This window comes from Tympanuchus pallidicinctus, unplaced genomic scaffold, assembly GCF_026119805.1.
Source record: "Tympanuchus pallidicinctus isolate F22 unplaced genomic scaffold, pur_lepc_1.0 scaffold5, whole genome shotgun sequence".
In the NCBI taxonomy this organism is placed as follows: Eukaryota; Metazoa; Chordata; class Aves; order Galliformes; family Phasianidae; genus Tympanuchus; species Tympanuchus pallidicinctus.
The window spans coordinates 52,192,673-52,207,003 of record NW_026294769.1 but is presented as its reverse complement, the minus strand read 5'-3'; the positions used below and the strand labels follow the sequence as shown (position 1 = coordinate 52,207,003).

The following is a 14,331-nucleotide window of genomic DNA, read 5'->3' as shown; positions in this document are numbered from 1 at the left end:
TTATGCCAGAATATGGGTTCCCAAGTCCTTTTTATAAACAATGTCAACTTCATTTGTCAGCAATAAAAAAACAAACTGATGAAGTTAAGCAGTTTGTCAATAAAGTAATGCAGTCAGAACCAATCCCCAGAACAGAAGATTTTTATGCCATTTATATTTATCTGTTTCTTTTTCCACTGAAGGTGACTTGTCAGAAAACTTATTTAAGATGCTTACTGGATACCGTTCTAGCATTCTATCACTTCTTCAACATTCTTTTTAAACAGTATATGTTAAACATAGACCTATTCAGGTTGCACAGGTAGGTATCCAGATCGGTCTTGAATATCTCCAGAGAAGACTCCACAACCTCCCTAGCCAGCCTGTGCCAGTGCTCTATCACCCTCACTGTGAAGTTCCTACACACAATTGTGCAGAACTTCCTATGCTTCAGTTTACAGCCATTTGCCCTTGTCCTAACACCATACAATGCTGAAGAGTCTGGCCACGTCCCTTTGCCTTCTGCACCTTAGATATCTATAGACACTGACAGATGCCCTCTCAGTCTTCTTTCCTCAAGTCTGAACAGACCCAGGATGCTCAGTCTTCCTCATAAGAGAGGTGCTCCAGGCCCTTTATCATCTTTGTGGCCCTCTGCTAGACTCTTTCCAATAGATCCCTGTCTTTTTTGGACCAGAGAGCCCAGAACTGCGCACAAGATTCCTCACCAAAGCAAAGGGGGATGATCACCTCTTCTGACCTATTGGCCATGCTCCTTTTAATGCACCCCAGGATGCCATTGGCCTTCTTGGCCACAAGGGCACACTGCTGGTTCATGGCCAACCTGTTGTCCATATAACCTCTGACTACTTCAGCCAATGAGGAAAGGAGGAGGGACAATGTGGTTGGGAGATGAGGAAAAAAGGGGGCTACAACACTCGATACTTTGAGAGACTCTATAGGGAAATGCCCCTAGCAGATTCTTGCTTTATTCAAATAAAGAAAGCTGGAGACTCTTCTCTGCCTATTTTGGGGATAAAGATGATGGAGCAAGCCTATTTGAGCAGAAATTTTCCCAACAACCCAGAGGCTCATCTGGGATCCTTCTACCCTCTGGGATCGGCAAGCTGAGTGAACTGGCAGGCAGTCTCACTGATTTATGGTGATCAGTTCACTCTTGGGGCTGTTGGCACCAGCAGATTGATTGTGTTCTCATGACCATCCCAGAGGCAGACAGGATGACAAACTGGAAAATGGATGCAGCACCACTGCTGTGTTACAGTAGGAGAGATCACTGGAGGGATTTCCTACCCTGCAGACAACAGGACAGAGCACTTGCCTGGATTGAAGGTTGAATCCAAACAACGGGCTTGTTTATGCACAGCTTTCTCTTTTGCAATTCAAAGTCTTTCTTTTCTTTTCTTGATATTATGGCGGCAACTAACAATACTCCTCTGCATTTGTTTTACTCACTCTTCTCCTATAACCCCAGCTTCAACTGAGATGATGCCCAGGGGATCCAAAACAGCCCAAGAAGAATTAGACTGAAGAGGAGAACTCCAGCTGACTGCCTGTTTGAATTGATGTGCAGGGAACAAAACCTGTCCAGCAAAAAACAGAGTAGATAGGGAGCACAGGGACCAAATATTACCAAAATGTCTTAGTAGTGTAGTTGTCAAAGAGACATGTAAATAAATTCTTTGACAGTATTCATATCCTTGTTGGCCAGCCAACAGCCCAGGGATACGGCTAGAAGTCTGCTGTACAACTCCTTGACCTGCACCAGGTATGGGGCCTTCAGCCCTCAGGGCTCATCTCCCCTCCCCGCCTCACGGCCATCAACCAGGAAGGGGCAGCCACGCTGACAGGATCCTCAATGTTGCTGTCAGCATTTGAAGGGCAATGCTCTTGGAGCTCCTGGCCATAGAGAAGGTGCTGCAGGACGTATTCCAATGGTGATAACCTTTCAGTGAGGCACACACCCCCCTCCCACCCACCAGGCACGGGGCACATCTCCGTACCCTGGGCGTGAGTTCCTCACTTGCCTTTCTGAGCCTGAGTCCCTGATCCCATTCTCTTGTCTACCCCAAAGGCTTGTCCCTGGCCATAGACCTGCCTGGGGGATCTCCCTCCCTGACTGTCCCTCCACCCCTACAAGTCTCAAAATGGGCTGGACCATCCCCAAAACACTCCAGCTGCCTCTTGTCATGTCATGAAGGTGGTGGAGGCTATTTTCCCACAGCTCTTCCTGATTCTTTTTTTCTTTTTCTTTTTATTTAAACCAGTGTCCTTAACCACAGAGCTGATGCTGCAGAAGGTGGAAATCTTCTGGAAGGAGCCCCATGAAAACCAGCTCGCTTCCATCGCATGCCATATTCCCATCGTCCTGCTGCGGCTCCCTGTGTGACTCCACCTGCAGGTCCACAGTGGAGTCCTTGAAGATGCAGCACGAACCTCAAGAGCCTGATGGAAGACATTCAGGAGTAGGGCAGCTGAGACGCGCTTCTCAGTGCTGCAACCCACCTCCAGGATGTGCAGGATGTGGCCAGGTGAGAAATCCTTCCTCCCTTGAGGTTGCAGGAGTATCCGCAGTTCTCAGAGTAAGCGCTGCCACAGCACCAGTTTTTGTGACTCCTGGGGGCATTAAGAGCTCCCTCTGTCCCTGCTCCTCAATGCTGAGCCCCAGGGAACAGCTGGGATGGCTGACAGATCAGCCAGGGTTCATAGGGCGGCACAAAACAGATTGGCAAAAGACTGAGAGAAAGGACACCTACCAAGATGAGCAGGGAGGGCGATGTCAGGACAGCCCGCAGGCAACGTGCCTGTCCCTTGCTCCCTCCTGCTGGTGGGGAGAGCTGGGGGCAACGGCTGCAGTGGGCCAGGGAAGACCCTTCACTCCCACCTTGCAGACGTACTACGCCATAGAACGCAGACAGCCCCACAGACAGCCCCACACCCCACCAAGGCTCAGCCCTCCCGGCCTGGTCCACGGGCACTGCCCTGCCAGCCACCACCACTCGGCAGCACTGCCCTTAGATGGCAGCCCCCAGGGCAAGCCTGAACCGCAGCGCTCTGCAATGGCTGCTAAAAGGCAAGGTTCAGGAAATGGAGGCACTTCCAATACCTGAATGTAGCGGCTTTCCCATATCTGAACAGGGCGTACAAGAAAGCTGGGAAAGGACTTTTGAGAAGGGCATGCGATGGGGGAGTCTGATGGTGACAGGTACAGGCAGGTGTCCCACATTCACCAGGAAATTAATATTCAGAATTAAGATTCTGAAGAGAACTCCATTTCACTTGGTCATTTTCATTTACAGAGAAATTCAAGGATATTTTCAAATAAATTATTCTGAAAATTACTACAATGCTGAGCATGCAACTCATCTATAAACACAATTTTACAAAGAGCAAACCTCTGTCTGCTTGAATGGGAGGAGTCGCAGAGAATTCATGCTACAGCAGGATCCTAAAGTCATAAAAATTAGTAAATTTATTAATACTAGAAATTAAGAAGTGAACAATTCATGTACAGAATTAGAAGTGACCACAACAAAAAATGCCACATATAAACCAATTTATTACATTTTGGCAAGTTCCACACAGCACGAGCAAGGATCTTTTGCCCACTCTATTAAAACATTCTTTTTCTTTATACAGATTGTAAACATAATAAACAGCACAAACTGTTAGTACAGGCATTGCAGGATTCTGACATCTTCCTCTTACCAATTAAAAAAATGAGAACCCAACAAACCAAAGAACTTCTTTCACAAGGTATCTACGAAAAGCAGCATATGCTTTCATGTCATGCCAATTTGAAGCAACACTGAGATTAATATTTGAAATTATTATTTTTAGCAAAATTCATAGTGGTATTATGAATAGAGACATCTTTTTTGTTAAAAACGTGGTTTCATACAGGCAAGGTAGTAAAATTCTGCAGTGGAACAGCTGCTGTAAATAGAGCTACATTTGCTGTACTATGTCTGATAAATAAGAATGCAGCAAATTCTTGATCTTGTTAATACATGGTTACCTAAACCGTTCTAAAAAAACTCTTAATACGTGTTCTGCTTGTTCAACCAGCACCTCTTTGCCCCCCACAGACCTCTGCTATGACTGCTTTTTTATTTTCACTTTTCCCTCTCTCAAAGTGTTTCATTCAGACAGAACCTGATCCATAAAGTGAACATTTATCTATTTGATTAAGAGCAGATTTGCAATTTTTAAGTCCTATGAACATGTATCCACTGGCTAAATTCATCAAAAGATTACAATGTGTGCACTGTTACCTCATTATCTTCAACTGAGTGCAAACATGTTTAAATCTGACAAGAACTGCTTTTTTCCAAAGCAACTTACTGGCACTAAGATAATGCAGACAATTATGATGTTATAGGCTATGGCTTATAGATCAAAATGACTTCTACTATTAAGAAACAACTGATTGCATTACAGTTTGATACCAGTTTTGGAGTCATAATTGACTCCAAAATAGACAAAAATCTACATTTCCAATGTAAAAAGACAAACAAAAAGTAAAACACAAGCCTTTCAAGTCTTCTCTGTGCATAAAAAGTAAAACATAAATTATTTTGCATATCACATTTAAAGTTACTGATGTAAGAGAAGGTGGTTATTTTTACACTTGTATGCAACCAGCTGTTTTAAGCCTTATAAAATACTGCATTTTAGGCCACGCATAGATCAGCAGGTCCTTGCATGATGAGTTCAGGTAAAGTCTCACTACCTGAACTAAGGAAACTGAGGACCTGTAAGATTTCTGTACCATCAAAACACACAGACGAAGGATAAACAACACAGCTGACTCATCCATGTTATGATGTACAGTCATCAGCAACAATTCTCTACCTAAGAGATTCAGTACTAGGAACAGCATCAACAGCATCCTACAGCAAAATAAAAGTAAAGCCCTCAGATCTTGTAAAAAACTTGATAAAAGCCTGTAAAATTTTAAGACACTTTTTGTGACTCTTTCAGTCAAGCTCTTCCCTGCCCAAATAAAGGGGATCCCTAATATATTATTAAAGCTAGATTCTGATGGAACTAAAATACAGCAAACAATACTCATCAGTCTAAACAAATCAATTATTTTGAAGTCCTCAACTCTTCCATGATCATGAAAATCTCCAAGAAATAATGCAACAGAAACCTACCTAGTAACCTTAATTCTTTAGCATATTTCAGATTAACCATTTGCTGCTGAGTATTTTCACAGTGGCATGAGATGAAGTTCTACGAAAAGAAAAACAAACCAACCAACAGAAAAAGAGTTCTGACCTACACAGTCAGTATTTTAGAGATTTTCTAAATATGATTAATACCAACAAGTTCAAAATTCTGTGGTGTGTGGAACATTTTGTTTCCGTGTTTCAAATAAAGAGCTGTTTATGATTCCCAGCAGAGCCTCAAACATCTTTTTTTCCATTTTTTATCCATTCCAGTTAGTTTTACTTTCTAGTCCATCTAACAGTTGTCTGGAGCCCAACATATCAAGATGCAATTGTTACTAATGTGGATTTTTTAATACTAGCTGCCATTTTCTGTAGCTGTGTCTGTTAGAAGTTTTACAGAATTGTAATGTTCTCCTAATCCATAAGCATGTCTCATATACCTGAAAAAAAGTTAGAAAATAAATATTTAGTTTAAAATATACTGAAATATACTGCACGCCAAACATTAACAGCACTGGACAGTTTAAGTTCAAGCTTTAGCACAGAAAAATAAATGGTCATTAAAAAAAAAAAGAGTATTAATAAAGGCAGGTTTTAATGTTGGTGACTTTCAGACACAGACTGACATAAGCTTTGAATAATAATAAAAAAGAAAGTTTTATTAATGTTAGTAAGAATTTTGAGAATGGGTAAAACTACATACTTACACAAGTATTATTGGTTTGCCTGAATATTCTTCACCAACAATAATGGAAGGGGAATCCATCTGCACCACCTCAATAGGTGTCTGCAGAATGTGCGACAAAGCCCTTAGCTGCAAGGCAAAAAAAACCAACCATTCAGTAACATGATTAAATCCAAGTGGGGAGCAGACATACTATTTAGTTCTAGCAAACATGAGTCTAGTTATAACATTTCAAATTTTGTTACAAACTAAACTTTATTACAAAGCAAAACAACTTCCAACTTTTCCAACTAATTAATTGCCTTAAGTTATTTATTATCTTGATAAAAACACACAACACTGTGCTAGCGACATAATAACTTCAGAAAGCAGTAAAAAAATAAATATAAGGACATAAACTAAAACGTACTTTCTCAACCTTAAAGGTTATTACAAAAATCCAATACTGCTCCATTATAGTCAGCTTTGTTACTATACAATCATAGATACACCAAGGTTGGAAATCACTTCCAAGAGCATCTAGTCCAACTGCAATAGAATCACAGAATTGCTTAGGTTGGAAAAGACTTTAAAGACCATCGAGTCCAACACAACCAGACCATCCTACCCTAACTCTAACAACCCACTGCTAAATCATGTCCCTGAGCACCACATCCAAACAGTTTTTTAAACACATCCCGGGATGGTGACTCAACCATCTCCCTGGGGAGCCTATTGCAGTGCTTAACAACCCTTCTGTAAAGAAGTTTTTCCTGATACCCAACCTGGTGCAACTTGAGGCCATTTCTCCTCATCCTGTCACCTGTCACCAGCAAGAAGAGACCAACCCCCCTCTTGCTGCAATCACCTTTCAGGTGTTTGAAGACAGCAGCAAGTTCTCCCCTCAGCCTCCTTTCCCCCAAACTCAACAACCCCAGTTCCTTCAGTCTCTCCTTGCAGGGCACATTCTCCAAGCCCTTCACAAGCCTTGCTGCCCTTCTCTGGACCTGCTCCAGCACCTCAGCGTTTTCTTTCTGTACTGAGGTGCCCAAAACTGAACACAGTCCACCTACCACCAACTTGCACGACAAAAAAATGCTTTCTTCCCCTTAAGACAAAGTTTTCCCCTAACGCTACTGTCATTCTTTCTAACAATATTTCAAGCTACTGAATTCTTTACCAGTTGTCAAACAGAACATCAGTAGATCATCAGAAATGCCGACATGGAGAAAATTGCAGCAGAAGAAAGTTACAAATGTTTCCCTATTCTTACAGGCACTACTTCCTAAAAAGTCCTTTTTTAAAGATAAATTGATAATTTGCAGAATTCTGAACTGAGTGAATACGACACTTACTTCCAGTTGACCACCCCACGCAGCCGTATTTGCTATATCATCACAGTATTTTGCAAATTCCTCTGTGGGGAAACAAAAAAAAGTCAACTGTTAGTAGTCCTCTCCTTTGAGAGCTAGCAACTAAGGAAAAATAACAGTTGCACAATGAACAACTAGAGCTTGAAAAGTCCAAACATGGGAAAATATACATGCTCACTAAAAAAAAAAAAAAAAAGCAGTAGAAACCAGAAACAAAAAGCACAACTGTTTTGGAAAGAAAAATGAAGACTGAAGACAGAAATAAGGAAAGTTATGGGGGAAAAACAGAAGTTTACATTTTGAACTTTTTATTCAAGGAGTTGTTAGTAACAAAAAGCATGAAATTGCATATGTGTTTCGAAAATTACTGTTTTGAGAGTCTAGAACAGAATATGAAAGCAAGTATTATGCTTAATTCTTAGTGAGATATATTTTTAGTATCTTGCAACTGCAAGTAGTTGAGCTGTTGCTTTTTGAATTCCAAATTAGCCAAACAGTTGTTAACTTCTACAGCATTTAGAACACAGCAGAACCAACACACTAATGAAGTTCAGGAACAAATATATAATAATGACTTAGTCACACCTCAGCTGTAACAGAGGGCAATAATAATATCAGAAATCATTATAATGGTTTCTAAAATGTTTTACACTACAACTCTTACCTTTGCTATACATGTCTCCAGTATTGGGGTTTGTAAGAAATGGCAGGAAGTCATCAAAGTGACTTTGAATATACTTTGCTGTTTGATTTCTCAGAGTTGCAACAGTCCAGGAGTTGTGGTGATCCTTAAGCTGATCTTCAATAGCTCTGTACATGCAATGGCCATCTGAAGGAATCTGTTTAATCTCCAAGTGCCTTGCTGCCAACAAGGAGGCAAGTTTCTGACTTTCAAGATGCCTTGCTCCTGTTAGATTTTCTATCTCAGCTTCAGCTATTCTTTCTTCTCTTTCTTTCTCCAAGGCAGCTTTTTTTTCCTTAGATTGTAAATATAAATTATATCAACTATTAGACTTCAGAAGATGTCTATACAGCTCTTCACTTAATAGTTGTCTTTAACTCTTTAACTGAAATGCTTCCTCAGTACATTGAAGTTTATGAAACGTTCTCTGAAATCAGTACTACTAAGTTTCAGAAACCTAAACCCAAGTTTTAGCAAATGCTAAATGACCAATAAATCCCCAAACTCACAAATTTACAATAACTTCATTATTAAGGTTCATTTGTTGAATCTGTGATGTTCTATTACTTTCATTTTTTCCACATATCCTATGGTATTTTACTTTATTTCTTTGTTAGTAATTCCAGTGTAATTCTTACAAAACTGTCTGGTTTTTAGAATTTTTTTTTTTTTTCTCCTGTCTTCTACCTCCTCATCTATTCAGACTTCCAGCTGAATGTAAAGAAGTGCAACTATTTTAAAAATGCTTACAAATGACTACATAGCAACTTCACAAGTTTTCAAGACATCCAGTAGGTGCAAAATCAATACAGAATTATCCAGATAATGCCCTCTGTAAAATCATTACCAGCTACTACAGTTTATTTTAAACGAACTTAATCAAATATTTGTAAAATGTTCTGATGTTATATCATACCCGTCTCTTCTGTGCTTTTGATATTCGAGGATGCTGAATCTGCTGCTCCCGTCCCTCAAGCTCAAAATTTGCAACACCATCAGCTATAGAATCTATCTGAAAAGAGAAAAAAAGGCGTTAGAAGTTCTTATTGGTATAAATCATCGAGATGAGCATCTCCTAAAACAATTTTAAGCTGCTCCAAGGTAGTCTCAATGTATATGTACAATGTTTTTACACAAAGATCAGCATTCAACAAAGCCTCTCATAGCTGACAGTCAAGCGTTTCACATCCCAACCATCTGATTACCTTCTTCCTTTCATCTCAAAATACGAATGGTTGTGAATTGCACAATTCTGTATGTTCTCTTACAGGCTTCCACAATGAAGCTTGAACACACGCTTACTGGCTGCTGGGGAGTTTTCCTCTCCTTACCTGCAGAAGCATGTTAAGCTGAAACAGCCAGGGAGCTGTTACCAAGTTCAGTGCTAGTTAAATCAGAAGGCTCCACCCTTCTTAACAAAGAATAAGTACTTGGAAGAGACCAAGAATTGACATTTCTAAGACAGAATGTCAAAACTCATCTCATTACAGTATGAACCAGATGTTGCCCTGGAAAGCACAGGTGTACTTTTGGTCTGAATAGAGAAGTCAAGAAATAAATCTGAGAAGACCAACAGGTATCTCAAACCAAAATCCTCACAGGGAACTCTATGATTGCCACAGGAACTTTAGCTAGTACTTTGACAACTCATTGGCAAAAATGAAACAAATCACTGAAACTAACCTAAAAAAGCATTACATTTAATGCTTATGAATTAAACACCTGCTTAAGAATCTGATTAAAGACCACTACATAAGGTTTGCATAGGGTTATAGGGCTCGCAACTGAAAAGTTTTCAAAAGGAATCTCAGTAGATTCTTCTCAGACAAGGCAATTTGTCTGAAAGTCTTTCACTGATCTTTCTCTCTTGTTTTCAAACAATAGGCCAACCTGCTTACTTCCTCCTTAAGTTAGAAAACATTTGTGTCCAGAAAGCACTGCAGAGACAGGCTTTTGTTTGTTTCTTTACAAGATTTACATAGCAAAAAGTCGAAGTTAGGAAGTCACTTAAGGAGACAAACGAGCATGGAGCATAGCATCAGTCACAGATAACCATGCTGTGCCAATGTGCCAATTTAGCTGCAACCTGTACTGCCATTTAGATAGAAGAAAGTATATGAACAGGCCTGCTTGCATCAACTGCATTTAAACTCAAGTACATGTTAGAAATAAGGGTTTCTTTCAGGACTGGATATACAGAATTAAGTCTGTGGAATGCAAATTGTTTGCAATGGGAGTTTCAGTCACTTTATTTAGTAATTGCTAAAACATAGGTTAATTTCTGTACATTATTTAATTAAATGCTCATATATAGTTTACTCGTCAGTATTTCCTGCAGTTAAACTGGAATAATACTAAGCCTCTGTAAAAAATTAATCACAGCACACTGGAAACATTCAAGTAGTTGTACTGCCAACAAAGCCTAACAGCAGCCTTTAGGTCAAAACTCTCATGACTACAGGAAATGTATTTGCAAAAAAAAGAATGTCACCTATAATGTTGCCAGAATCACAAAACCAACCAGAATACATTTTTCAATTGCCTACTGAAGTTCACCAGTCCAGTACTTGAGTAGCCTACTGCTTACGGTAACGAGAACTATAAAAATGCATACTATTTATTAATTAGCCTGAGCTATTAACTTAGCTGTAAGAGCAAAACCAAATACTGTTCATCATTAAGAATGCAAGTAAATGCTTCTTCCAGCAACGTTTGCTTAACCAACATAGCAGCTGGATTTTTCCAAAGATTATAAGAGTTACTACAGGGAAATACAGAGAGTAAAAGGAGAAATGCTTTAGAAAATTACACATTAGTTAATTATAATTTTTAAAAAAGTTAAAGAAGTTTGAACACAAATTGTATCCACACAACTTCAGCTGAGGTTAAGGAATATACCTTATTCTGCTCGGGCATAGTTTCCTTCAGCTGCTTTAATTCTTCCTTGTGCTTCTGTTCAAGTTCTGCCTCTAGTTTGGCAACTTCTTCAGCCAGCTGTTTTCGCCTCTTTTTATCATTCTTGGGAACAGCATTTTTCATGCCTTGAATTTTTGCTGTTAAAATAGTGTGATAAAATGTTACATCAATTCCACAGTCATGGCCTAAAGGAGGACTGCTAGCCATAAAGAAAAAATTACATATCTCAAGACATCAGAATGCTTTAACAGTTCAGATATCAGGCTGCATATCACACCGCATTTTACATTACATATATTCTTTTAACAGTTGAAATCATGACACTGAAGTGTTCTACGCTACTATTATATAAAGCAGAATGGGTTCAAGAAGGAGTAATTCAAGCAGGCTTGAATTGTGTGCAAGGCTACCACCCAGCAGATCAGGCTGCCCAGGGCTCCATCCAACCTGTCCTTGAATGCCTCCAGGAATGGGTCATCCACAGGCTTCTCTGGGCAGCTGTGCCTGGGCCTCATTGCCCTCTCAGTGAAAAACTTCCCCCGCACATTTAATCTGAACCTCCTTTCTGCTAGTTCAAAACCTCCTTGTTCTATCACTATCTACCCATGCAAAAAGTCGCTCTCCCTCCTGTTTATAAGGACCCATCAAGTACTGGAAAGCCACAGTGAGGTCTCTCCAGTGCTTTCTCCAAGCTAAACAAGCCCAAGTCCCTCAGCCTTTCCTCACAGGAGACCAACAGCCCTCGATCACGTTAACAGCTCTCCTCTGGACTCGTTCCAACAGCATCATGTCTTTCCTGTGCTTGGGTCTCCAGATCACACAATCACAGAATGGCCAGGGTTGGAAGGAACGTCAAGGATCATGAATCTCCAACCCCCATGCCACATGCAGGGCCACCAACCTCCCCATTTAATGCTAGACCAGGCTGCCCAGGGCCCCATCCAATCCAGCCTTGTTGAACACCTCCAGGGTCTGGGCATCCGCAACCAATCTGGGCAGCTTGTTCCAGCACCTCGCCACTCTCTCTGTAAAGAATTTCCCCCGACATCCAACCTAAATCTCCCTTCCCTGAACTTAAAACCATTTCCCCTCGTCCTGCAGTTATCAACCCTTTCAAAGAGTTGATTCCCCTCCTGTTTGTAGGCTCCCTTTAGGTACTGAAAGGCTGCAATGACGTCACCCCACAGCTTTCTTTTCTCCATGCTGAACAAGCCCAGCTCCCTCAGCCTGTCTTCACAGGGGAGGTGCTCCAGTCCCTGATCATCTTCGTGGCCCTTCTCTGGACCCTCTCCAACTGTCTTTCTTGTATTGCAGGGTCCACACTTGGACGCAGTATTCCAGATGGCGCCTCACAAGAGCAAAGCAGAGGGGGACAATAACCTCCCTGTCCCTGCTGGCCACCCCTCTTTTGATGCAGCACAGGTTACTGTTGACCTTCTGGATTGCACACAACACACTGCAGGCTCATGTCATGTTTTTCATCTATCAGGACCTCTTGACTACTGCTGAGGGATGAAAATACATCCCAAAACAATGTGCTCCTATAATAATAATACACTGCCAAACTAACCTCCTGATTAAAGGCTGAAAATTGATCTCTTTCATTAAATACCAAAGAACGCAGATAAGGAAAAGCCCGTATCGATATATCAACAATGGGAAACGCTTAACGAAAAGGTAACGGTCAACCTTTTTTGTTGCAGCTCAACAGAACCCATCTAAAGGATCTCTCAGTCACACCGTGGTACCGCACCGTATCGGTGAGATGTGGACGCAGCGCTGCAGTGACCGCCGTCACCGCGGCCGGCCGAGGCCGGAGGCCGCAGCGCGCCGTGAGCGATGACACGCGGCCATGCGGGTCCCTTCGGCAAGCGCTTCTGCACTGCCTCACCAAAGCGCGTCTCCCTTCACAACAAACGAAAAGAGCACAACGCCGGGCCGGGAGACACACGCTAACGCAAGAAAGCGCCCGCCGCCGCCGTCCCTTCGGCCTCTCTCGCTGCAGGGAGCCCCACGCGCTGTCCCAGCGGGCAGGCCGCTCCCTGCTCCCGGCCCTCCTCACCTTGCAGCTCGCGCTTCTCCCTGCGCTGCCGCTTGACGAGCTGCTGCAGCGGCCCGCCGGCCTCCGCCTCTTCGTCCTCGGAGCCCTCCATGGGCGCCCGCAGGCCCGAGCCCGCCGGACGCCCTCACCCCGACCCCGGCGGGAGCCGCGTGCTTCCGGCAGCGCCGCGCCGCCCGGCCCCGCCCTCCACCCGCGCCCGCAGTGCGGGGAGGGCCGCGGCGGGCCTGGGGCGCCTCGGTTGTTCCGGGTTCGGGCGCCTCCGGGATCGGCTGTTTGCGGCCCCGGTGTCCTGGGACTGCCCCGCCGCTGAGAGGAGCCGCTTCTCCCCGCCTCGGCAGCCCTCGCGTTCTGCGCCCTGAGCCCGGCGGTGGCAGCGTTTCTTTGGTGGGCGGTGTGAGAGCGCAGGACGACGGTGAGGGAGACGCACGGCCGTCCCTGTCTGATCGATCGTAAGGCTGAAGCACCCCCTCGGCAAAAACACCGCGGCAAAAACACCTGCGGAGTGGCTTGCTCGAAAGACCTATCTGATCCAAGGCTGCCTATGGGACTGTCTTTAGAAACGGAAAGAAGGACATAGCTCGCTCTGAAAATAATGCTTCCTATTTATTTCCATGGAAACTTCAGCAGATACAAAGAGCGCTACATATACAATCGTGCTGTTTGATAGAGCAAACTCTCAGCCACAAAACACTATTTGTCAGCACAGTTGCCGCCATTAGCTGTGCATTTTCACCAGCAACGAACAGTAGCCTGCCTGCTGTCTCCTGAAGATCTGCTCCAGTGGAAGTGACCGGTGTTGTTGGCACTGCTGCAGAAACTTCACTGCTCACTGCCTCACTGTGCTCGTATCCACTGTGTGGTCTCCATCAACGTTCAGCAAGAATCAGTGAATGTCAATAGTGCCATTTTTTCCATGTAGAAGCTCAGTCCCACACTTTGCTTCTTACGCACTTCTGTGTCAGATGCCGTTGTGTCAGACTGCCCCTGTGCTGCCAGCTGTCACACTGCAACAACACTAACAGTGAAACTGAGGAGGGGTCTGAAGCACAAGTCTTATGGAGAGTGGCTGAGGGAGCTGGGATTTTTCACTCTGGAGAAGAGGAGGCTCAGGGAAGACCCTATTGTTCTCTACAACTGCCTTCTCTACAACAAGGAGGTTGTGGCGAGGTGTGGGTTAGCCTCTTCTCCCAGGTAACAGTGATAGCATGAGATAGCCTTAAGTTGCACGAGAGGAGGCTTAAGTTGGACACTGGGAAAAATTTCCTCTCAGAAAGAGTAGTGAGGTATTGGAACAGGCTGCGCAGGGAAGTGGTGGGGGTCACTGTCCCTGGAGGTGTTCAAGAGAGGTGTAGACATGGCACTAAGGGACACGGTTTAGTGAGCGTGGTGTTGATGGGTCAGTGATTGGACTACATGATCTTAGTGGCCTTTTTCAGCCTTAATGACTCTGTGATTGTATA

The 14,331-nt window shown here is 43.1% G+C and overlaps 1 protein-coding gene across 1 annotated transcript; it reads right to left on the bottom strand.

Annotated features, from left to right (window-relative positions):
* Positions 1-3,451: 3,451 nt before the first annotated feature.
* On the bottom strand, positions 3,452-13,024 carry OTUD6B (OTU deubiquitinase 6B). The gene is made up of 7 exons (XM_052703377.1): positions 12,872-13,024; positions 10,792-10,946; positions 8,810-8,905; positions 7,876-8,188; positions 7,194-7,255; positions 5,882-5,988; positions 3,452-5,614 (listed from the first exon to the last, which is right to left on the bottom strand). The coding sequence occupies exons 1-7, from the start codon at positions 12,960-12,962 to the stop codon at positions 5,530-5,532; spliced, it is 909 nt and encodes a 302-aa protein (XP_052559337.1). The 5' UTR covers positions 12,963-13,024; the 3' UTR covers positions 3,452-5,529.
* Positions 13,025-14,331: the final 1,307 nt, after the last annotated feature.

What these genes read in the sequence shown, in the direction of transcription:
- OTUD6B (XM_052703377.1), bottom strand. Translation starts at nt 12,962, where the DNA reads ATGGAGGGCTCCGAGGACGAAGAGGCGGAGGCCGGCGGGCCGCTGCAG. An exon ending in CAAAAGCACAGAAGAGACGG is followed by an intron (nt 8,189 to 8,809) that starts GTATGATATAAC and finishes TTACAATCTAAG; the next exon opens with GAAAAAAAAGCTGCCTTGGA. An exon ending in TGGAGACATGTATAGCAAAG is followed by an intron (nt 7,256 to 7,875) that starts GTAAGAGTTGTA and finishes GTTTCCCCACAG; the next exon opens with AGGAATTTGCAAAATACTGT.